Source organism: Microcaecilia unicolor, chromosome 3, assembly GCF_901765095.1.
Source record: "Microcaecilia unicolor chromosome 3, aMicUni1.1, whole genome shotgun sequence".
Lineage (NCBI taxonomy): Eukaryota > Metazoa > Chordata > Amphibia > Gymnophiona > Siphonopidae > Microcaecilia > Microcaecilia unicolor.
Window position 1 is genome coordinate 134,587,666 of NC_044033.1, and position 24,425 is coordinate 134,612,090.

At 42.6% G+C, this 24,425-nt stretch overlaps 1 protein-coding gene across 1 annotated transcript in view; it reads right to left on the reverse strand.

The window, feature by feature from the left end:
* The window catches only part of PPP1CB (protein phosphatase 1 catalytic subunit beta), a 112,083-nt gene that overhangs the window by 81,782 nt on the left and 5,876 nt on the right, over positions 1-24,425 (reverse strand). Inside the window, exon 2 of the mRNA XM_030196381.1 lies at positions 3,018-3,149. Coding sequence (XP_030052241.1) covers positions 3,018-3,149 — 132 coding nt within the window. The remainder of the gene's footprint in view (positions 1-3,017; positions 3,150-24,425) is intronic.

Here is a 24,425-nt window from a genome sequence, read left to right on the forward strand (position 1 = left end):
CGACAGGAACCGGAAGCACCACTTCCAACCTCAACAGCTCTGCCAGTGTTCCCCGGACCGCTGTCCGCTTGGCTACCGCCTTGCAAGGGGACTCCATGAAAAAATCTGATACGGGACGTGCGAACTCGAGCCTGTAACCGTCCCGCATGATATCGAGCACCCATTCGTCTGAACCCACGCTTCCCAAAAAAGGGACAGGCGCCCCCCGATGGGAGGAAACAGATGGGCCAGGGCCCCATCATTGCGTACCTCTGGCGCCCTGCTGCACTCTGGATCCTGAGGACGAAGGTCGGCGGTCCCCCTGAAAGGACTGGTGCTGCTTCTGCTGAAAGCGAGGCCTTTGAAAGGTGCCAGACCATCCCGGCCTATACCATTGGCCTCTCTAAAACGGGGACATGCCGAGCAAAAACTCGCCGCCTTCTCCTCTGGCAGCCGTTCACCCTTATGTCACCCAGCTCCTTAACAATCGCTGCGAGTTCCTCTCCAAAGAGGAGCTTGCCACTGAAAGGAAGACAAGCCAAACGAGACTTAGAGGCGATATCTGCCACCCAGTGCCGTAACCAGACCCAGCGGCAGGCAGTTACTGCCAGTGACACCCCCTTGGCTGATGCCCGAAGCAAATCATACAGCAAATCCGCCAGATATGCCAGCCCGGACTCCAAAACCAGCAGGAAGTCAATTAGCACTTCTGCCGAAGCCGCCTTCTGGACCCAAGAAAGACAAGCTCTTGCTGCATAAGAGCCACACACTGAGGCCTGCAGGCATAATGCCGTCACCTCAAACACCGATTTAAGCGATGATTCCAGCTTCCGGTCGTGGGGATCCCTAAGGGCACTACCGCCCTCCACGAGCAAGATGGTCTTTTTTGTGACTGCTGAAATCACAGAATCCACAGCCGGCAACTTAAAGGACATTAAGTCCTCCGGGCGCAAAGGGTAAAGCCTGATGCTACCCTAAGGCCAACATCAGGCGAATCCTACTGTACTGCAATCAGCACCTTCATAGCCTCATGAACATGAAAGGCTCTAGAGGGACCCTTAGTCCCTGTCATAATGGAGGGAGCCGCGCTAGTTGTGGGAACTGCGTCTGGAGGAGAGATATTTAATACCTCCAAGGCCTGCACAATAAACGAGGGGAGCTCTTCCTTCCGGAACAGCCTTACTGCTGTGGGGTCATCCCCTTCCCCAGACGGCAACTCTTCCTCCTCCAGGTCCTCCGAGGGAGCGTGCAGGGAGTCCCCTGAACCAAGCCCTTCCTCATTAACAGATGGGCCCGACACCTCCTCTGCACCGGAGACTACCAAACGAGGCCTTTTAAACTGGTGAGCAGAAGTAACCTGCCTGGATCCCTGAACACCCGGCTGCACGTCTGCTGCCCCAAAGCCTGCGATGCCCCTCATCTGAAAGGCTCTGTGCATCAGCCACACGAACTCCGGGGAAAAGGCATCGCAGCCTCGTCCATCCCTGAGAGCGGGAAAGCGAGCACCGGCCCCCCTGCTACTTCTGTCTGCGGGGTGCCGACCACACCGCCCGCTTCTGCCCGCGCCACGTGTGGCAAATCAAAAATGGCGCCCGTGGGAGCGAACGACGCACTCACCATCGTTCGCACCAAAACCGCTTCGGGCCCAACCTCTCCGTCTCTCGCCTCTGAACGAGCGGAGGACACCGGGGGATCCAACAGCAGCCCACCCCGTGCACTGGAAACCCCCTCTTTGGCTGTCTGCTCCTTCAGACGTGCCTCGCACGCTCCCGATGCTGCTCATCGGTTCCCACACCGCGAGCAGCGCTTAGCCGATTCAGACGGAGCTGACATCCCTGCCGCTCTGTCTCACCCAGCCTTCCCCCGCACTGTCAAAACAGCAGGACAAGCGTCCAATTTTGGTCTGAGGGAAAACCCTGACGGCCCAAGGCTTTTTTTTTTTTTTTTTTTTACCTTGAGAAGAGGCAGGAGAGCAAACGGGAGCTGGACCCTGCACGGATGAAATTGGGGAGGCTGATAGGGGAGGCAAGCAGGCAGGGACCTGGCACCACCAGGTATAGCCAGAGCTAACAGTAGCTCCCTCAACCCCACAACAGGCTCAACAAAACCTGAGGGAATGGGAATGGAGCCAGATCAACAGAGAGCTGCACTGGTTATGACCCTCCACCTGCTAGATAGAGAGAATACTGAGTTATGGAGGGCTGCACATGACCACATATAGTAAACTCGGAGTTCTCTCTATCACCATCTGCTGGTTGAGGGACATAACCCACAAGTCTCTGGATTGATCTGTGGGACGAAATGGAAGGGGCGGTTTACTTGGAACTGTTTTCTTTGTCTCCTTCCGCTGGTAGATGGTCACAACCCATTAGTCTGGACTGGTCTGGTATAGATGACAAGGAGCAGCCAATAAAAGGTCAAAAGGTTCAAAGACCCAAGAAGACAAAATATCCCAAAAAAGGGGAGGTCACCAAACGGGGAAAAGTCTGATGAGCTGAGGAGATAAGAAACTCAACCTCTGTGCTCCGTGGAAAATGCTATAGACCGCTGGTCCCACTCTTGAGTATCAGGCAGGAAGGCAACTATGCATGTGCTGTGGGGGCACTGCCTCAAAGTTTTAAAGTGACAGTGTACTACAGCAGTGTCCGCACCAGGCTCCATGGATGAAGTCACTCACATGTGACAATATCAAACCTGCTTGTCCTTGGAGAACACACAGCATGAATGCTAAGGAATTTGCATTTTCAGTTTAAAAAGTAAAGTAACATTTGAGACCCAGTTTTATGCTAAACTATAAAGTAGTTTTGCTCAACAAAGAAGAACAAAGATGCACTTGTATTAGCTACCAGATCAATTCTACAACAGTATGTGTTGCATAAAACTGATGGATGCTGATCAGTTCCTATTTCCACCTTAATTAGCATCATTTACTTACTCATCAATGCAAAGGCAGGAATAACCTTGCAGATTCAGTAATAGGTATAAGTATATATTTTTTTCCTCTACACCAACTACAAAGAATACATAATTTTACCTACCACAAATTTTCAGAGGTGCCTCCAGTTCCAAGAGGATGGGCTGACTAAGGAAAATTTCTCGAGATTTTATGCACAAGCCCCGAACCTCCGCTTCCGTCATCTGTACAATCTTCCCAGGACGACATCCTCGCACTGAAATAGAGTTGCAGATTTATTTTCTGAACAGAAAGCAAAAATACATAATTTAAAAGATGCACATTAACACACTGCAAGTGTAAGTTTGTTCTTCATGAATCATGGCACAAAGCTTCCACAAATGGAACCTTGCCCTGTTCTGCATACCAATTTTCAATCAACTTTATCAGTTTTATACTAATGCTCTGTGTGCTATGCTGTCAGAAGGTCTCCCACTTTTAACTTACAAAACCAAACTGACAGAAATCACCAACGAAATCAAGCTCGGCCTGAATATCATGGATTCATGGGCAAATGCATTTCAGCTAAAACTCAAAGAAAAAACTCATTGTCTCATCCTCTCATCCCAACACAGCGCGGACATCCCCACAAGTATCAAAACCCCAGATCACACCCTTCCTATCTCAGACAGCTTGAAAATCCTCGGCGTTACAATGGACCGTAACTTAACACTAGAGCCAAGTGGCATCCACAACAAAGAAAATGTTCCACTCAATGTGGAAACTCAAACGCGTGAAGCAATTCTTCCTGAGGGAAACATTTTGCAACCTGATACAATCAATGGTACTAAGCCACTTAGATTACTGCAATGGAATTTATGTGGGATGTAAAGAATAAACCTTAAAGAAACTTCAGACCGCTCAAAACACGGCAGCTAGGCTTATATTTGGTAAAACGCGATTTGAAAGTGCAAAACCCCTCTGGCTCCTAAAGAATGCATCGCTTTCAAAATCTGCACCATGGTTCACAAAATCATCTACGGAGAAGCCCCGAGTTACATGACAGACTCGATCGACTTACCAATTAGAAATACATCCGAATCAACATGATCTTATCTAAATCTGCACTACCCAAGCTGCAAAGGACTTAAATACAAAACAACTTACGCATCTAGTTTTTCCTACATAAGCACACAACTGTGGAACGCACTACCAAAAGCCTTGAAAACGACGTACGACCACCTAAACTTCCGGAAATCACTAAAAACCAACCTGTTTAAAAAGGCATACCCTACCGATCCAACTTAAATGCAGACAACATTCCCAGACAACTTGGATACACATCTGAGGTATGTGAAAATCAGAGCCCAAAGAAACCCAAGGAACACTGATCACACCTTTGGAGATGCAGATCAAATAGGGATAGTAAACCTCTCGAACCATCAATTATCACAACATGAAGTCTCTGTACTCTCCAAAGGACTTTCATTATGTCCATCCAGCAAGCTGGACGAAATCCAATTATACTCAGACCTGGAAAAATTCTTTAGAAAAATGCGCCTGAAGGTACATTTTCACAACAAAGGGACCCCCAACAGACTGGAATACAGTTTTAAACAAAAGAACACTTATTTCACCCCACAGGATGGACAAAACTACAAACTGGACAACTACATAGAAAGCATCAGGCATAGAGTAAAATCACAGCTTTCCAACAAACAAAAGAGAATTCTGTATAATCTTACTCCACCAGAAAGAGCAGCCATAAGAACTCTGCAAACTAACCAACACATCACCATCAAACCCGCAAAGGTGGCTCAGTGGTAATTATGGACACAAAAAAGAAGGGCACAGACAGCTCTTAGACAAAACATACTATAGGAAACTAAGTGAGGATCCCAAACAGGATTATACAAAACAGCTGAAAGACCTGATCAGAACATTTCCTAAACAAGTACAGCCACATCTGAAGAAACTGATACCAAAGCAGCCTACTGTGGGCACATTCTACAAGCTACCCAAAATCCACAAGCCTGGAAACCCTGGCACACTCACGGAGGAAATATCTGGAATCATAGAGGGAATTCTGAAACCTCTTGTGCACAAAACAAACAGCTTCATACAAGACACCACAGACTTTCTGAATAAATTGAAAAATATCAAGCAATTACCACCAAGCACCCTTCTGGTCACGATGGATGTAGAATCACTATACAGCAACATTCCCCATGCACATGGCATAGCTGCATGTGAGAAACTCCTAAAAACATCCACACTGGACCATCAATACTCACCAGAAACCATTACAAAACTAATCAGATTTATTTTAACTCACAACGATTTACGCTTCAACAATGAATGATATCCATCTACAAATAATAGGCACCGCAATGGGCACCAGGACAGCACCCCAATATGCCAATCTTTTTATGGCTGAGCTGGAAGAGACATTTCTGATTACATACCAGACCAAACCCCTAAAATACTACCGGTACATCGATGACATTTTTATGATTTGGACTGAGGGGGAAGAAATTCAAACAATTTTACAATTCCTTCAATACATACCATCCCACAATCAGATTCAAAATTGACTATATACAAACATCCTTATAAAAGAAAGCCACAGACAAATGCAGCTACCTCCACAACGCCAGCTTCCACCCTTCACATACAAAAAGATCCATTATTTACAGCCAAGCCACAAGATATCACCGTATCTGCTCTGACCCAGAGGACAGAGACAGACACCTTGAAACCCTGACTGCATCCTTCGAACAGAAAGGCTACAACCCCAAAATAATCTCCAAGCAATATTGCCTCCTCCCTCAAAACAACCAGGGAAAATCTGCTACAGTACAAAGAAAAAAAAAGCCACAGAATCCCCCTTATAGTGATATACAACCCAGAGCTGGAAAAATTAAGAAAAATCATAAAAGATCTGCAGCCTCTACTCCAGGAGGATGAATTACTGAAAGAGATATTCCCATCTCCACCAGTGTGGGCCTTCCAACATCCACCCAACTTAAAACACAAGCTAATTAGAAATAAGCTCCCAACACAGACTCAAAAAGAAAGGAATGGCACACATCCTTTGAATATATCCAGCTGCAAACTATGCCAAAATATTTCACAGGACCCCACGGTCATTAACAAAGGAAAAATATTCAACATTAAGGAATCTTTCACGTGCTCATCTTCCAATGTGGTATACATCTTTCGGTGTAAAAAATGCAATGAACGCTGCTACATTGGAGAAATAAGTCAGATGCTAAAGAAGAGATTTAATTTACATAGACATCATATGAAAAATGCCAGTACCAATAAAGATGTCACACCTGTGGTACAGCACTTTACAAAACCAGAACACTGTACCAGGGATTTTATGGTAAGGATCCTGAAAGGGAACTTTAAAACAATACAGGAACGTATGACCTTTGAAGTCAGAATGATTAAATATTTTGACACCCATCAGACAGGACTTAACAAATATCTGGGTTTTCTATCCCATTATAAAGCATACAATTGTATTGCTTTGAAAATTGTATTGCTCTGGCACCCTCCTGTCTCCATGCATATCTCCCTGTCTCTCACCTATCCACCCCCATCCTGTTAGACTGTACTGAAATGCTTTGATGTTTCACTCATATATACTGTCATCTACCAACATTTGCTTATTTCCGATCTGACGACGAAGGGCAGCCTTCGAAAGCTAATCAAAAAATGTATTAAGTTATGTCCAATAAAAAAGGTACCATATTTTAATTTCCATGTTTTATATCTATTGATGATTACCTTTCAAAGTAGACTAACACGGCTACCATATCTCTCAACTTAAATGCCTAATCTCTGCAACACAACCAAACTAAAGCACATAATGGACATAACACAACTCTTACGTTCTCCGATTCCCTAATGTGGCTGTGCCACATGAACTTAGTCTTACTACTACATCATCACCTGTATTTGTTCACACCGGAGCCTGCAAAGGTCTATCCGGTACTATGTAAGCCACATTGAGACTACAAATAGGTGGGGGAAAATGTGGGATACAAATGTAATAAATAAATAAATAAATATGACACCTGCAAATAATTGAAACAGCAAATCTAGAATATCAGGTTTCACAATATGCTATTCCACAACGGTTAAACCATTTTCTTGGTCATGTAAGATGAGCAGATAGTGGTAACAGGGCTGCAAACTCTGCACTAGGTATTGAGGCCGACACTGCTGGTTATTCCCTCACATAGCCCTGCAATCCAGAGCATCTCAATTCCCAGCAGCACCTGTCACACATGGGGCAGAACATTCCTGCCTTGAAGCTCTGCCAGTGGCCTGCTATATCACTGGTTTCTCTGCGGCACAGCTCCCTCCATGCCTGAGTGGAGAAAGCAGCTGTTGCTGTTTTTGACAGACCTTTAACTGCAGCCTACTATGCACCAAAGCCTCTCTATGTTCTTCTCTTCTCCCTCACCTCCAACAACTTTAAAAGCTTTAATAATGTCTCTTACACTAATAGTTTCCCTTTCTACCTCTGAGAGTTTTCCCTTTGTAGCGAGAAAGGGAGAGGTTCAATAGAAGAAAGGGCTACCAAAGGACCAGCCTCAACACCAGAGGAAACAGCTATACCCTAACTCCCTATCAAGAGTAGTTGTCCAGGAAGAAGGAACAGCTTAAAAGCTCAGCTCCCCAATTCAGGCCCCAACTGTCCATTCTGCCCCCACACAACCAGGGACAAGAGAACCTGCAAGTAGCTGCCACTGGAGTAGAAAATTCAGTCATGCCAGTCCATCATGTGTTCAACATCTGCTGGAGACAGAAAATTCTAAAAAGAATCCAGCTGCATCACCCCAGTGAATGGTTTGGTCTACAGTCTCTATCTGCTGGCAGGGAGGTACAACATATAAACTGGTCTGACTGGATATGGCAGAAAAGAAGAATGCAGCCTTAACGGTTAACTTGAATCTTACTAGACCAGTCCCAACACTTGAGTTTATGCCACTCTACCAGCCAATGGAGACAAAGAAAACCACTCTTCCAGTGACACCATTAGTATAAATGAGCGCTGTAGCCCTGGAACATGCCAGTACACCAATGACAAAGTTAGCAGGAAAACCATCGCTAGAGGCAAAGGCGAAATTCAGCTTGTCTGCTAAATTCATTTAATCCTGCTACACCAGTCCAGGCAAGTGGGCTTTGTTCCCCAACCAGCAGACAGACCCAGAGAACAGTGACTTTCAGCGACATCAGCTCTATGAAGATTGGTGCAGACCTGAGTCTTCCCAGTATACTTTTCACAAAGCAGAGCTAAACAATGAACCATCGAACAGCAAACCAACCGACACTCAACTGTCACGATATTGAGCAGCTATGTACATATATAGCGCCAGGGAGCCCAGTGCCCATCAAATGTCCTCATTCAGCAGAAAGAAAACACTTAAAGCAGTCTGTAGTGCTCATGGATGGGAGCTGGATTGGTCTAGTAGAACTAAAAAAAAAGAAAATGAAAGACCAAATTTCACCTTACTTATCCTAACAGACCAGTCAAGTGGGATATACCAAAAAGTGTTAAGGGTCACAGATTAGATATACTGCCTTTCTGTGGTACAACCAAAATGGCTTATATTTATTATATATAGGTACTTACCTATGAATTACTGACAATTCAGAAGACAACATGGCCCATTCTAGTACCGCTCTCCTTCCACACCCGGATATTCAATCTTTAATGCTTAATAAAAGGAGTGCCTAATACTTACTTTCTTTCTGTTGTTCTTCAAGTTCTGAAGTCGGTTCCAACCAACATAATGACTTTCTTGAAAAGTTCAAATATTTATTATCACAAAATCCATCATATATTCTTGATTTGTACAAACATTCTTAAGGGTGAAAACTCTGAAAATGTAACAGGGTGTTCCTAGCCACCTCTTTTCGAAAAACAGTAGTATGTAATTGACCATGTTCAGCAATTATCCTCACACCTAAAAAATAATCAATCATTTCTCTGCACCATGTGGGAGATTTTGCAGGTGAATGTTGTTTTACAGGAACGCCTCCTCATAGCTTATCGGAGGGGCAGAACTATTGGGGAAATGTTTACATATGAGCGGGTTATTTGCAGTGAGATGAGAATTTAATTGGCCATGTCCAATGTGGTAATTCTCAATGGTGTACATTAACTGGCAAATGACGGGTACTACACGCAACATTGCTGCTAGAACCAATACAAATTGAAACAGCAGAAATGTTGTTTATTTGATACAGTGCCCTTGTCAATTACGTTATATAGGCAAATCTAAAAGATCAGAGATTGAATAAGCATAAGTCCAGGATAAATAATGTCACTTTAACAGCTCCTATTGTTAACCATTGGCAAGAAAAACTTCACTGAGTGCACTGACATCAAGTGGTGTGTCATTGATCAGGTACAAATGGGTAAGGAGGTAGATTATTATGTTGGGGACTGTATCCCCAGGAGGTCAGAACTTGGAAATAGATTGCACTGCAGCCATGTAAATTGATTGAATGTCACCATTATGTTGTAGCATTTTCATTGGTGCAAAACGGGTCATGTGATTTAGACTTTGCTGAACATTGGTGCACTGGTAACAGAATGAGGCAGGCACTGATGCAGTATGTGCAAGCTTTCAAGTATAAGGTATGTGAAGTTTATTACATTTATTCAATTTTAAGGTTACACATTCATTGTTCTGACAGACAATTTTAATTTTTAGTTTTGGCAGACCACACCCTGAGGCAGAAATTTGCGAAACATGCCGCTTGTTGGTAGAGGCGTATTGATAAAGGATTACAATTTAAAAGAGTTTTTAAAATGTCTTTATAATATTGAAGTACGTTAGTACAAGTCAAGAATATATGATGGATTTTGTGACAATAAATATTTGACTTTTTCAAGAAAGTCATTATGATGGTTGGAACTGACTTTGGAACTTGAAGAACAACAGAGAGAAGTAACTATTAGGTACAGCTGGGTTTGTTTGATAATTTAGTATCCCCGCTGAAGCTTTTGGGCTTATATCCTGCCAACAAAACAGAAAGTATGAACTTCTTGTTCAGTAGATAAACCATTCTGATAGCCACTATGACAAGAGGGCTTTAGACGCTGCTTCTCCTTTGTCCAGTCCTCTGTGCAATAGAGAAAGATGGTGCGACTTACAAAATGAATGTCACTTTCAGGAAATGGAGCAAGACTCCCTAAACATCAAGTGTGTGTACAGTTTCCCAGTCACGTCTGCCCTTTCTCTAAAAAGCTAGGAGAACAATCACCTGGTTAAGATGAAAGTGAGACATGATCTTTGGTAAAAAGGAAGGAAATATGTGCAATGACACCACATTCTCCATGAAAATGAGACAGGGATCTTTGTTATTGTTTTTACGACTTTTTTTGTAACCCACTCAGATGGCTGGATGGGCAGACCATAAATGTATTAAACAAACAAAAATGTCTGCAACTCCAAGATGCATCTGGCTAAACAGATGGCCACCAAAAAGACCACTTTCAGAGACAAATCTTTGAACCATTCAAGCATGCTATGCTCAAACAACAGACAAGGCTTCCAGAACCACAGACAAATCTGACTGGGATAATACTGGGCGGGATGGAGGACAAATTTGCTTAGCTCTCCCTCAAAAACCATACAATGTCCTGGTGTGCCGCCAGAGAAAACTTTATCCACCCTGCCCAAAATGATAAAGGGGATAGAACTCCTCTCATATAAGGAAAGGCTAAAGAGGTTAGGGCTCTTCACCTTGGAAAACAAAGAGCAGAGGGGAGATATGATTGAGGTCTACAAAATCCTGAGTGGTGTAGAATGAGTAAAAGTGAATCGATATATTTTCAAAAAGTACAAAGACTAGGGGACACTCAATGAAATTATATGAAAATACTTTTACGACAAACAGGAGGAAATATTTTTTCACTCAAAAATAGTTAAGTTCTGGAACTCGTTGCCAGAGGATGTGGTAACAACAGTGCATATCTGGCTTTAAAAAAAGGTTTGGACAAGTTCCTGGAAGAAATGTCCACAGGATGCTATTGAGATAGACATGGGTAAGCCACTGCTTGCCCTGGGATTGGTAGCCTGGAATCTTGCTACTATGTGGGTTTTTGCATATAAAGAATCAAACGGAGAAAAGAAACACTTTACAATAAAGTAATGACAAAAAAATACAGGAGTGCACAATACGTGGCAACAATATTGAAATACTCACTAGGCAAGCACTATAAATTTGTTAAACAATGAAAACCATATAGATCAATCTATTGTATATGCAAAGAGGCATCATGCGTGAATGTAAAATAAGCTATTGGATCTCCTATAGTGCATAGCTATTCCAGATTCGAAGCTCACCAGCTTGTATCAATCATCTGCCTCAAATGCCTTCTTTTGTATTTATATATAAAACACCAATTCTGAACAAAAAATTTTAGAACACAAATCAGCGACCAAGTCACTTATCTGAAAATGCAGATTATAGCGCTGTTGAAAGTTAATCCACACACCCGACTCCCACAAGCATCTAAATGGCGTTTCGGTCTAAACGACCTGCTTCCAGGGTAGTCAAGAAAAAAAAAAAAAATCGCTGAGCACTGAAATGTAAACACAATTGTTGCCACTGAAAAACTATATATTCAAGAAACCTATTATGCACACAATTTACAGCGCAAAACCATCCTCAAAAAGGCTTACAAAATACTTTGTCAAGGAATGTGTTAATGGCACGGTGCCATTATTAAGGACATCAAAGCTCTACAAGAAAACCAACAACATGTCCCTCATGGCTTACAACACCACGCATTAACGTGATGTGGTGTGTACACAACATTAACAATGCACTGCCAGTGCTTACACATTGAAGATTAAAAGTCAAAACAATATTCCTGAATGAACATAAAAAGGAAAAAAAACAACAACAAGGAAAGGCACGGGTCAAAGCACAACGAAACAATCATGCATCAAAGAACCTATTGAGACCTCCTAGAGCCAGGGTAGCCAAAAAATGGATCCAACAACGTTCTTTGTATCACAAGCGGGCATCCAGATCTCTCCAACAGAGGCACTTTAAAAGTTGTTCCAACACTACAAAATTTAGCTGTTCAAAAGTATGGCCCAAAGTCAAACAGTGGTCCACTAAGGAGGCAACAACATCCCGACATTTCAGGCGACTTTTGTGTTTTATTAACCTTGCTTTAATTGAATGCAGGGTTTTACCCATGTACACCAGACTGCATGGGCACCAAATGGTATAAACCACTGTTGTGAAGTTGAGGACACCTACTAATTGTAATTCCACAATATGATTAATCAATGTTACAGTAGTGCCTGAAAAAGAGATACAACATACTCTACAATGAGTGCATGGGAAATGATCACAGAAACAATAACAGGAGGAAACAGTTTCACTGGTCAAAAAAAAAAAAAAGGGAAGCAAAAGATCTTTCAAATATTTCAAAATTAGATCTCACATCCTCACTACTGAAGAACATGGAAGCAGACAGGTAACTCGATCAGAAGGATCCACCGAAGAGGGTAACAAGTGATCTAATGCAGCCCAACAGGCTCACTTATAGGTTCTTTTGATCACTGATCTGGGGTACCCACTTTGTAAAAATCTATCAAACAGAAACACAGCTTGAGGCTTAAATTCTGTGGTGGAGCAACAGATCCATTTCAGCCTTAAAAATTGGCCCACCAGAATACTTATGTGTAACTTACGCAGATGACAGCTCTGAAAATGTAAGAGAGTATTCCTAACTGTGGGCTTGCAGAAAACTGTGAACTTGAAACTTGTACCATTTCTTGAAATCCATAGATCCAAAAAGGAGAATCGATGAGTATCATACTGGTAGGTAAATTTCAAATTGCTATCACAGCCATTAAGACAGGTGAAGGCGGCTTCAAGACTACGAACATCACCTACTCAAAGCAAAAAAAAAAAATATCATCAACAAAACATTTCCAAAATAAAACTGAAGAACGAAAGGGGGTAGTAGAAATAAACTTAAAATCACCAACAAAGATTGACAACATCTGGGCAACTGTAGCACCCATTGTGGTATCTTTTATATGAAAAAAAAATATTTACCCTGGAACATTCAAAAAAAAAAAATATTTGTAAAAATCAAATGTATCAAATTCACAAGAACATCAGTGTGGGGTGGAGGGGGTGACATACCTGTCTTTGAACTTCCAAAGCCTCCTGTATCATCCCAAGACTCGCTTCCTGGGGTATATTCATGTAGACAGCACCAATATCCGCTGTTACCAAGAGGAATTCATGATCCCAGATATCACAATCCTCTAGCTGGAGCATAAAATCAGTGGAATCCTTAACATAAGATGGAGCCATACTAACCAATGGCCTTAAAAAGGTATCCACATAGATGAAGGTTACAATAATGAACCCTTTTAAGAGATCAATGGCCGACCTGGTGGACTATGAAGCTCCTTGTGGATTTTGGGTAATGTATAAAGCACCGGCATCATGGATGAGGCACTACAAGAAATTGACTCTCCTGAGTGGTCAGATATTGTCTCTCCACACCTTCTCTGATCAGGGAATCCACCTCCCGCTTCACCTCTGGCACTGGATCTACTTCTACTGTTGAAAAATCACCAGTCGAAACTATTTCTCAAATATACATTTCCTTGTCCATCATCACCACCACCGAGCCACCTTTATCAGCTGGCTTGATGATTATTGAAGAATGACTCCTAAGTTCTTGAATAGCCTTCTGTTCTTGTTGGGTAAGATTGTGATGACAAAATTGTGGAAAGGCATCACTATTTAGGTCATTATGAAACAGCTTCTGAAACACCTCTATAGTGGGGTCAATGGTAACCATTTAGAACAGGATTTTAACATGTGACACTTCCAAAGAGGGATCTGAAGGGTATTCAGAAAAGAACACCTCAGTCTCAGCAAAAATAAATAAATCCTGTAAATTATCCTGTACAGAGAATAAATCCAAACGCAGTGTGGGCACAAGATAAACCTTTACTCAAAAGACTCACCTAGGCTGTACTCAGTGAGAGATGAAATACTGATCACTGTTTGTCCTGTCTGTTCTGAGACCGAGTGAACGGTTGAGAATCTTTCAGTGCATTGTGAGTGGTGATGTGGGCAGCAGGAGAATGAAATCAGCTTCTGTACTTGCCCCTCAGACAGGGTCGAGACTCTAAAAAAATCCAAGGGGAAGCAGGATCTGCATTATAAGACTGGTGGCAATTGTCTTCTTCGCCAGAGTTACTTGAACTTTGATCAAAGCTAACCTTCTTCAACTTAGGATGGGCCACCTTGGAACGATTCCACATACAGACTTTCTCCTGTGGATAATCACATAAATTTCGTTAATTTCATCTTCTTCACTGACTTCCTGAAGTCCCAGAGCTCGCCATTCAATTCCTCAATCTTGGCAGGAACTTCATTAGGAACAAGGAAGATGTGTAGCCAGTAGTTGGTCTATCTCCAATTAATCAAAATCATTAAGTCTGTGAAGCACTTGTTTAGAATCCTATACCAATTCTGAACAAATACAGTTTCTTCTTGGTAAAAGCAGGGCTCTTTCAACTTTTACAGTGCCCCCCATGGGGGAGATCTGGGTGCCCGTTTGCAAAACAAAAAAAATGTTACAGTATACCTTTTTTTTTTTTTTTAACCCTGGCTCCAGGAGGTCTCAATAGGTCCCTTGATTAATGATTTATTTTGGTCTGCTTTGCCCTGTTGCCCCCCCCCCCCTTTTTTTTTCCTTCTTTTACGTTCCTTCAGGAATATTTACGCTTTGGCTTTTAATCTTCAGTGTATCAATAGAAATCAAACAAAATAAAACATGGAAAAGAAAATAAGATGATACCTTTTTTATTGGACATAACTTAATACATTTCTTGATTAGCTTTCGAAGGTCGCCCTTCTTCCTCAGATCGGAAATAAGCAAATGTGCTAGCTGACAGTGTATATAAGTGAAAACATTCAAGCATTACTATGACAGTCTGACAGGGTGGGAGGATGGGGGTGGGTCGGAGGTATGCATGGGAACATCAAAGCATATCATTGATATTCTAACAGGATGGGTGTGGATAGGTGAGGGGAGGGTGATCAACAGAGACATACAGCTTTATGGTTTATAATGGGCTAGGAACCCCAGATCCTTGTTAAGTCCTTTCTGTTGGGTGTTAAAATATTCAATCATTCTGACTTCAAAGGTCTTACGTTCTTGTATGGTTTTAAAGTTACCTTTCAGGATTCTCACTGTGAAGTCACTGGTACAGTGTCCTGGGGTCCTGTAAAATGTTGACCAACAGGCGTGGGAACCCTACTGGCACCAGTATTGTTCATGTGATGTCTATGTAAATTGAATCTTGTCTTAAGCATCTGGCCTATTTCTCCAATATAGCATCCTTCGTTACATTTTTTACACTGAATGATATATATATACCACATTGGAAGATGAGCAAGTGAAAGATCCCTTTATGTTGAATATCTTTCCTTTGTGGATGACTTTGGGGTCCTGTGAAATATTTTGGCATAGTTTGCAACTGGATAAATTACAGGGAAGTGTGCCCTTCTGTTCCTTTTCAGTCTGTGATGGAAGTTTACTTCTGATTAGCTTGTGTTTTAAGTTGGGTGGCTGTCGGAAGGCCAGTACTGGTGGGGATGGGAATATCTCTTTCAGTAATTCATCCTCTTGGAGTATAGGTTGTAGATCTCTTATGATTTTCCAGCTCTAGATTGTATGTCACTACAAGGGGGATTCTGTCTGTGGATTTTTTTCTCCTTGTACTGTAGCAGATTCTCCCTGGGTGTTTTGAGGGAGGAGGCAATATTCTTGGAGATTATTTTGGGGTTGTAGCCTCTCTGTTTGAAGGATGCAGTCAGGCCTTTAAGGTGTCTGTCTCTGTCCCCTGGGTCAGAGCAGATACGGTGGTATCTTGTGGCTTGGCTGTAAATGATGGATCTTTTTGTATGTGAAGGATGGAAGCTGCAGTTGTGGAGGTAGCTGCATCTGTCTGTGGGTTTCTTGTACATAGATGTTTGTATACAGCCATCACTGATGTGTGTAAGCACTGGCAGTGCATTGTTGATGTTGAGTTCACTCCACATGACTAACTGTAATACATTATGTCATCACGTTTTAAGCCACAAGGGAAGCATTGGTCATCTTTTAGAGCTTTAGTGTCCTTAAAAATGACACCGTGCCATTAACACATTTCTTGACTAAGTATTTTGTAAGCCTTTTTGAAGATGGTTTTGCAATGTAAATTGTGTGCATAATAGTTTTTTTGAATACATAGTTTTTCAGTGGCAACAGTTGTGTTTACATTTCAGTGCTCAGCGATTCTTTTTCTTGACTACCCTGGAAGCAGGTCGTTCACACCGAAACACCATTTAGATGCCTTTGGGAGTCGGGTGTGTGGATTAACTTTCTACAGCTTTGTGACCTGCATTTTCAGGTAAGTGAATTGGTTGCCGATTTATTTTCATTCAGAATTGGTGTTGTATACATAAAAACAAACAAAAAAGGCATTTGAGGCAGATGATTAATACAAGCTGGTGAGCTTCAAATCTAGATGCGCTATAGGAACTCCACTAGCTTATTTTAGATTCACATATGATGCCTCTGACTTCAAAACTGCATGTACAATAGGTTGCTCTATAAGGCTTTAATTGATTTATATTGGTTTGTCTACTGAGTATTTCAATATTGTTGCCACGTATTGTGCACTCCTGTATTTTTTGTCACTATTTGGGTTTCTGCCAGATTCTTATGTCCTGGATTGGCCACTGTTGGAAGCTGGATACTGGGCTAAATGAACCATTAGTCTGACCCAGTATGGCTGTTCTTATGCCTAGGAACCAAGTGGTAACTGCACACAAAGAGTGGAGGAGTGGCCTAGTGGTTAGAGCACTGGTCTTGCAATCCAGAGGTGGCCGGTTCAAATCCCACTGCTGCTCCTTGTGATCTTGGGCAAGTCACTTAACCCTCCATTGCCTCAGGTACAAACTGATTGTTAGCCCTCCTGGGACAGAGAAATATCCAGAGTACCTGAATGTAACTCACCTTGAGCTACTACTGAAAAAGGTGTGAGCAAAATCTAAAAAAAAAAAAAAAAAGTCCCCCACGAAAAATGCAACAAACCAATAAGTGGGAAATGAGGGAGAGCTGGACAAACCACGGCTCAACAAGTGAAGTTTATTCCATAAACACAATATGCCTGCCTCAGGAGTCTGATGGTACAGAAATGAGAATTAGATTTTGCAAGCAAACTGAGAATTATGAAGTGGTCTTTAAAAAGAACATGCATGTGTAAATGATGCACTATCGAAAAAAGTGTGGTAGTTCACGCCTAATACCGGTAATGCAGGAGTGCGAGTGCACCAAAGTATATGGCGTGAACTACCACACTTTTTTCAGCCTCCCCCAAACTGGTAAGTCGTTTGGGGCAGTCACTTTTACTTCAGCTATGCTCTGCTGGAGCCAATCAAAAGCTCGCACCTTGCTGTTGACAAGAATGGATGAGCATGGCGAGGAGTGTCCCTACTCCTCTACGGACCCCTCTTCAACTTGCACAAAAACGTCCTGGAGGAGGAGGTAGTTGCAAAAGGCATAAGTACATAAGTATTGCCATACTGGGACAGACCAAAGGTTCATCAAGCCCAGCATCCTGTTTCCAACAGTCACAAACAACTGGCAAGATACCAAAAAAATACATAACATTTTATGCTGCTTATCCCAGAAATAAGCAGTGGATTTTCCCCAAGTCCATTTTAATAATGGTTTATGGACTTTTCCTTTAGGAGGCCGTCCAAACTTTTTAAACCCCGCTAAGCTAACCGCCTTTACCACATTCTCTGGCAACTAATTCCAGAGTTTAATTACACGTGGAGTGAAGAAACTTTTCTCCAATTCGTTTTAAATTTACTACTTTGCAGCTTCATTGCATGAAGGCGTCCAGTGAAAGAGTATCGATGGTAGAGTACTTCTTGATGGGTAAGCAACCTCCACCACCTTCTTTCCAAAAAGGTTATACCCCCAGCATGGGACAACCTCCACTGGACTGCCATATTGAAAGTGTCATAGGCCAAAAACTTTCTACATGCCTTCTGTTGCTTGACCAACTGGCAAAGTGATTCGGTCTGCCAAATCAGACATACTGAAAGTACAGGCTCATGTAGAGCTGGAACGATTGAATAAGAGAGATGAGCAAAGGAGCACGATATCTCTTCCACTCCAAAGAACATAGGGTTGTAGCTTCCTGTCAGGCTGGATCAAAGCAAAGTCCCTAGAACTCCATTTTGCCTGGCACAGATGTCAGGCTCACCGGTCTATAATTTCCTAGATCACATCTAGAACCTTTTTTAAAAATCAGCGTTACATTGGCCACCCTCCAATCTCCCAGTACCATGCTTAATTTTAAAGCTAAATTACATATTTATTGCATTTTTTACCCCCACCTTTTCCCACAGGATGCAGGCTCAAAGTGGCTTACAAGAGATGGAAAGGCTAACGCCAAACCACAGAAAATACAAATACAATAAACAGATAAATAGAGAGGAGAAAAGAAAAAAATGACAGATAAAGGAGTCCAAAATGGTCCTTTCATTTGATGTTGTGAAGGTGTTGACTTGCTGAGACCGAGTATGGTAGCGATTCAGCTCACTTCAACCGTCCACACACTCTCAATCTTCGTCAAAAACAGATGACTGGAAAGCGGACACCGCCGAACTAGACAGGTAATGCAGGCGAAAGCCAACGGCTGGAATCGGGGTTTCAGAAGGAAGCAAGATCCCCACGATGAGCAAAAGTCTCTAAAAATCCTCCCCAACGCAAAGCAGCTGGCGACACTCAGCAGAAGGCAACTGACAATGCAGGCAAGCATGGATCGGCAGTTGAGCTGAGCAGCAAACAGCGCAGGCAGAGTACACCATAAGATGGTCCAGAGTGCAGAAGACACCAGTGGCCCGGAGGAAAGGCTGGAGGAGAACTGGGTCAAATTGACAGGGACGAGCCGATCACCTGCTAAGCAAGCACCCTGCATAGTGACAACAGTTCTACAAGTCCATTCTTCTATTCTATCAGTACTCCGGGATGAATACCATGTGGTCCAGGAGATTTGCTACTTTTCAATTTGTCAAATTGTGCCATTACATCTTCCCGGTTTACAGAGATTTCATTCAGTTGCTCTGACTCGTCAGCTTTGAATAGCACTTCTGGCACCGGTATCTCTCTCAAACCTTCCTCGGTGAATACCAAAGCAAAGAATTCATTTAATCTCTCTGCTATGGCTTTGTCTTCCCTGATTGCCCCTTTTACCCCTCCATCATCTAGTGGTCCAACCAATTCTTTTGCCGGCTTCTTGCTTTTAATATACCTAAAAAAAATTTTTTACCATGTTTTTGCCTCCAAAGCAATCTTTTTTTCAAAGTCCCTCTTTGCCTTTCTTATCAGTGCTTTGTATTTGACTTGACATTTCTTATGCTGTTTCTTACTATTTTCAGTCAGTTCCTTCTTCCATTTTCTGAAGGATTTTCTTTTAGCTCTAATAGCTTCCTTCACCTCACTTTTTAACCATGCCGGCTATCGTTGGACTTCCGTCCTCCTTTTTTTAATACACGGAATATATTTGGCCTGGGCTTCCAGGATGGTATTTTTGAATAGCATCCACGCCTAATGTAAAGTTTTGACCCTCGCAGCTGCTCCTCAGTTTTTTTTCACTGTTCTTCACATTTAATCAGCCTCCTTTTTGAAAGTTAAAAGTTAAACTATTGGATTTCCTCTGTGCACTTACTCCAAAGCTAATATAAAATCTGATCATATTATGATCACTGTTATCGAGCGGCCCCATCTCCATTACCTCCCACACCAGATCATGCGCTCCACACTAAGGACTAGGTGTAGAATTTTCCTTCTCTTGTCAGCTCCTGTACCTGCTGCTCCATAAAGCTGTCCTTGATTTCATCAAGGAATTTTACCTCCCTAGCATGCCCCGATGTTATATTTACCCGGTCAATATCGGGGTAATTGAAATCACCCATTATTGTGTTGCCCAGTTTGTTAGCCTCCCTAATTTCCGGTAACATTTCTACATCCGTCTGTTCATCCTGGCCAGGCGGAGAGTAGTACACTGCTATAACTATCCTTTTCCCCTTTACACGTGGAATTTCAATCCATAGGGATTCCAAGATGTGTTTTGTTTCAATCTATTTGATTCAAGGCTCTTCTTAACATACAATGCTACCCCTCCAACAATTTGATCCACCCTATCACTATGATACAATTTGTACCCTGGTATGACAGTGTCCCACTGGTTATCCTCCTTCCACCAGGTCTCAGAGATGCCCACTATATATAATTTTTCATTTAGTGCAATATATTCTATAGACATTTCAAACTATGTTTGTTCCTATTTACATCAATATATTTTATAGACATTTCAAACTATGTTTGTACCTATTTACATCATGCTCAGTACTTGACAGCATTAATTTGCAATCTTTTGTATGATTTTTATTTTTATTTAAGGACACCTGATCTACTATGGTCTCTTTTGCAACCTCACTATCGGGATACCCTATCTTCCCTGTTTTGGTGATATCTTTAGAAACAGAATATAATAAAATATAGAAAAGAAAATAAGCTGACACCTTTTTTATTGGACTAACTACATTTTTTTGATTAGCTTTTGAAATTAGCACTTCGTCAGATCAGAAATAAGCAAATGTTGATAAATAACAGTAAGTGAAACATCAAAGCATTTCAATGACAGTCTTAACAGAATGAAAGTGGGGTGGGTTAGGTGAGGGCCGGGTGGATGAGGGACAGGGAGATATGAATGGTGGTAAGAGGGTGCCAAAGCAGTAGAATTTTATGGTTTATAATGGGCTAGAAAACCCAGATCTTTGTAAAGTCCTGTCTGGTGGGTGTCAAAATATTTAACCATTCTGACTTCAAAGGTGTTACGTTCCTGTATTGTTTTAAAGTTACCATTTAGTATTCTCACCATGAAATCATTGGTACAATGTTCTGGTTTTGTAAAGTGCTGTCCCACAGAGGTGACATCCTGGTTGGTACTGGCAGTTTTCATATGATGTCTGTGTAAATTAAATCTCTTTTTTAGCATCTGGCTTGTTTTTCCAATATAGCACCCTTCGTCACATTTTTTACACTGAATGATGTATACCACACTGGAAGATGAGCATGTGAAGGATTCCTTTATGTTGAATATTTTTCCTTTGTGAATGACTATGGGGTCCTGCGAAATGTTTTGGCATAGTTTGCAGCTGGATATATTGTAAGGATGTGTGCCACTCTTCTTTTTGAGCCTCTGTTGGGAGCTTACTTCTCACAAATTAATTCTAACAACTATTTCCGCTTTAACAATGATATCTATCTACAAACCATGGGCACTGCGATGGGCACCAGGACAGCATCCCAATATACCAACCTCTTTATGGCTGAACTGTAAGAGATGTTTCTAAATACATTATCAGACAACACCACTAAAGTAGTACTGGTACATCAATGACATTTTTATGATTTGGACTGAAGGGGAAGAAACTCTAAAATAATTTTACAGTTCTTTCCATACCATCCTACAATCAGATTCAAAATTGACTACTCCCCAAAGTCAATTTTTTGGACACAACAGTTTCAATCAGCAATGGCTATATACAAACATCCATATACAAGAAACCCACAGACAAATGCAGCTACCTCCACAACTCCAGCTTCCACCCTTCACATAGAAAAAAATCCATTATTCACAGGCAAGCCACAAGATAATACCGTATCTGCTCTGACCCAGAGGACAAAGATAGACACCTCATAATCCTGACTGCATCCTTCAAACAAAAAGGCTACAACCCCAAAATAATCTGCAAGAATATTGCTTCCTCCCTCAAAACACCCAGGGAAAATCTGCTACAGAACAAGGAAAAGAAAGCCACAGACAGAATCCCCCTTGTAGTGATATACAATCCAGAGCTGGAAAAATTGAAAACAAATCATAAAAGATCTACAACCACTACTCCAGGAGGATGAATTACTGAAAGATATATTTCCCATCCCCACCATTGCTGGCCTTCCGACAGCCACCCTACTTAAAACACAAGCCAGTGAGAAGTAAGCTCCCAACAGAGGCTCAAAAGAAGAGAGTGGCACACATCCTTGCAATATATCCAGCTGTAAACTATGCCAAAATATTTCACAGGACCCCACAGTCAGTCACAAAGGACAAATATTCAACATAAAGGAATCCTTCACATGCTTATCTTTCAATGTGGTATGTATTAAGTTAGTTCAATAAAAAAAGGTATCATCTTATTTTCTTTTCTATGTTTTATTTTATTCTATTTCTATTGATTACCTTTAAAAGTGGACTAACATGGCTACCACAACTTTCTACTCAAGATGGGCGATATCTTTGAAAGATACCTTATTCCGAACCATACGCTTTTAAGCGACTGTCGGCCTTCCCCCAGGTTCTAGTTTAAAAGCTGCTCTATCTCCTTTTTAAATGCCGATGCCAGCAGCCTGGTCCCACCCTGGTTAAGGTAGAACCCATCCTTTCGGAAGAGCTTCAGTCTGTCCCAGTATGGCAATACTTATATTCTTATGACACTAGCATGGCTTAGGGCCAGATGCACTAAACTTAACTAGCCATTAACGAGCAAGTAGTAAACCGTAGCATGCACTAAATGCTTCTCTGAGCCATTTTCCAATCACAGTCAGTACCAGCTAATGAAAACAGAATGCAGATGAGCAAAATCAATATATATAAATGGCGAGTGTCGTACTCACTCGCAAATGCGCAGTAGAGACCCTCTCTGCCCAGCCCCCGCGTCAATACGTGATGACGGGGGCGGAACAGAGAGGGTCTCTACTGCGCATTTGCGAGGGACACCGCCGTCGCTAATGCTCCCCCCACCCGGAGTTGCCACCGCCACCCACCTTCCACCCGGTCGGGCCCTCGCTCCGCTATTGAAACAGCGAGGGCACGCAGCACACAGCTCCGCTGAGCTGCTGTCGGTCTTCCTTCTTCTTCTCTGCCTGTGTCCCGCCCTTGACGACGTTACGTCACACGAGGGCGGGACACAGGCAGAGAAGAAGAAGGAAGAGCTGTGTGCTGCGTGCCCTCGCTGTTTCAATAGCGGAGCGAGGGCCCGACCGGGTGGAAGGTGGGTGGCGACGGCGACAACTCCGGGGGGGAGGGCGAACTCGGCGGCGGGGGGGGGGGGGGGCTTTCAACCCCCCCTTCCTATACTAGCCCGTTTTTACGGGCTCAACGGCTAGTAGTAGCATAATGTGTAGAAATCGTATTGTAATGAGATGCACTACCATTTTCCGATTCCCTTACCGTGGAAACCCTAACGAGAGGTCTGCACCTCTCGTTGGGGCTGCTGTGAGGGAATTGGAAGGAAAAAAAAAGTACTCGTCAGGGACGTCCTTCTAAAGTGCCTAACATAGACGTCCTTCACTGAAAAACAAAAAAGGACGTCCCTGACGAGCACTTGGACGTTTGCAGCTTAAATGAAGGCTACTACTCTGCCTTCTCACTCCAAAACACTCACGGGAAGCAGCGCTCAGACGGGGCTACGAGGATGCGCTCTCTTCCTGTGCTGCTTATTTGTCTTGTCCCCTGGAAATCTGGGTAGTTTGGAGGGTTTGTGTGCCTCGGATTCTGCTGTCCCCACACAGGGTGGTACTGCGAGGGAATCGAAAGGAAAAAAAAAAACATCCAAGTGCTCGTCAGGGACGTCTAACATGAGCTGGACATCTTCCTGCAGCTTTTTGTGATGGGCATCCTTCTTGGACGTGTTTTTCCTACCTGCAATTAGGAAGAACTCTGAAGAAAAAGGGAACTGTTGAGAGAACTGTGCTTGTGGTTAGTTCAGGCAGGTAAGAAAAACAGGGAGGTCCTTTTTTTTTTTTTTTCCTTCAGAGTCCTTCCTAATTGCAGGTAGGACAAACACATCCAAGAAGGATGCCCATCACAAAAGCTGCAGGAAGACATCCAGCTTGTGTTAGACATCCCTGACTAGCACTTGAATGTTTTTTTTCTTCACAGTTGTCCTTCCTAATTGCCTGATGCAAGCCTGTCTTTAACATGCAAAGCAGTAAACAATGGAAATGTTACACAAGTGAAGAGCAGTAGCACTTAAATTAACTGGGGCTCTTTTCAGCACTCTTTCTCTTCTGAGGTTAAGGCTACTGACAAGTTTCCTGCTTGTCAGGGACGTCCTTTTTTTTGTGTGAAGGGCGTCCATAAAGGACGTCCTTGGCATGCGCAGAGCAGCCAGCATAACGCTTGGCTGCTCTGCACATGCTTGACCGGCCGACTGTTTACTGATGGAATAGAGAATGCAAGTGAGCTACAACGAGCAGCTCATTTGCATTCCTTTTCCTTGATGCATGCCCATTCCTTACCGATTCGCTAAGGGAATCGGTAAGGGAAGGGCTTTAACGAGTCTTTACTGCATCTCCCCCTTAGTAAAAGCAGCAATTAGTATCAAAAGATGCTTTAAATAATAT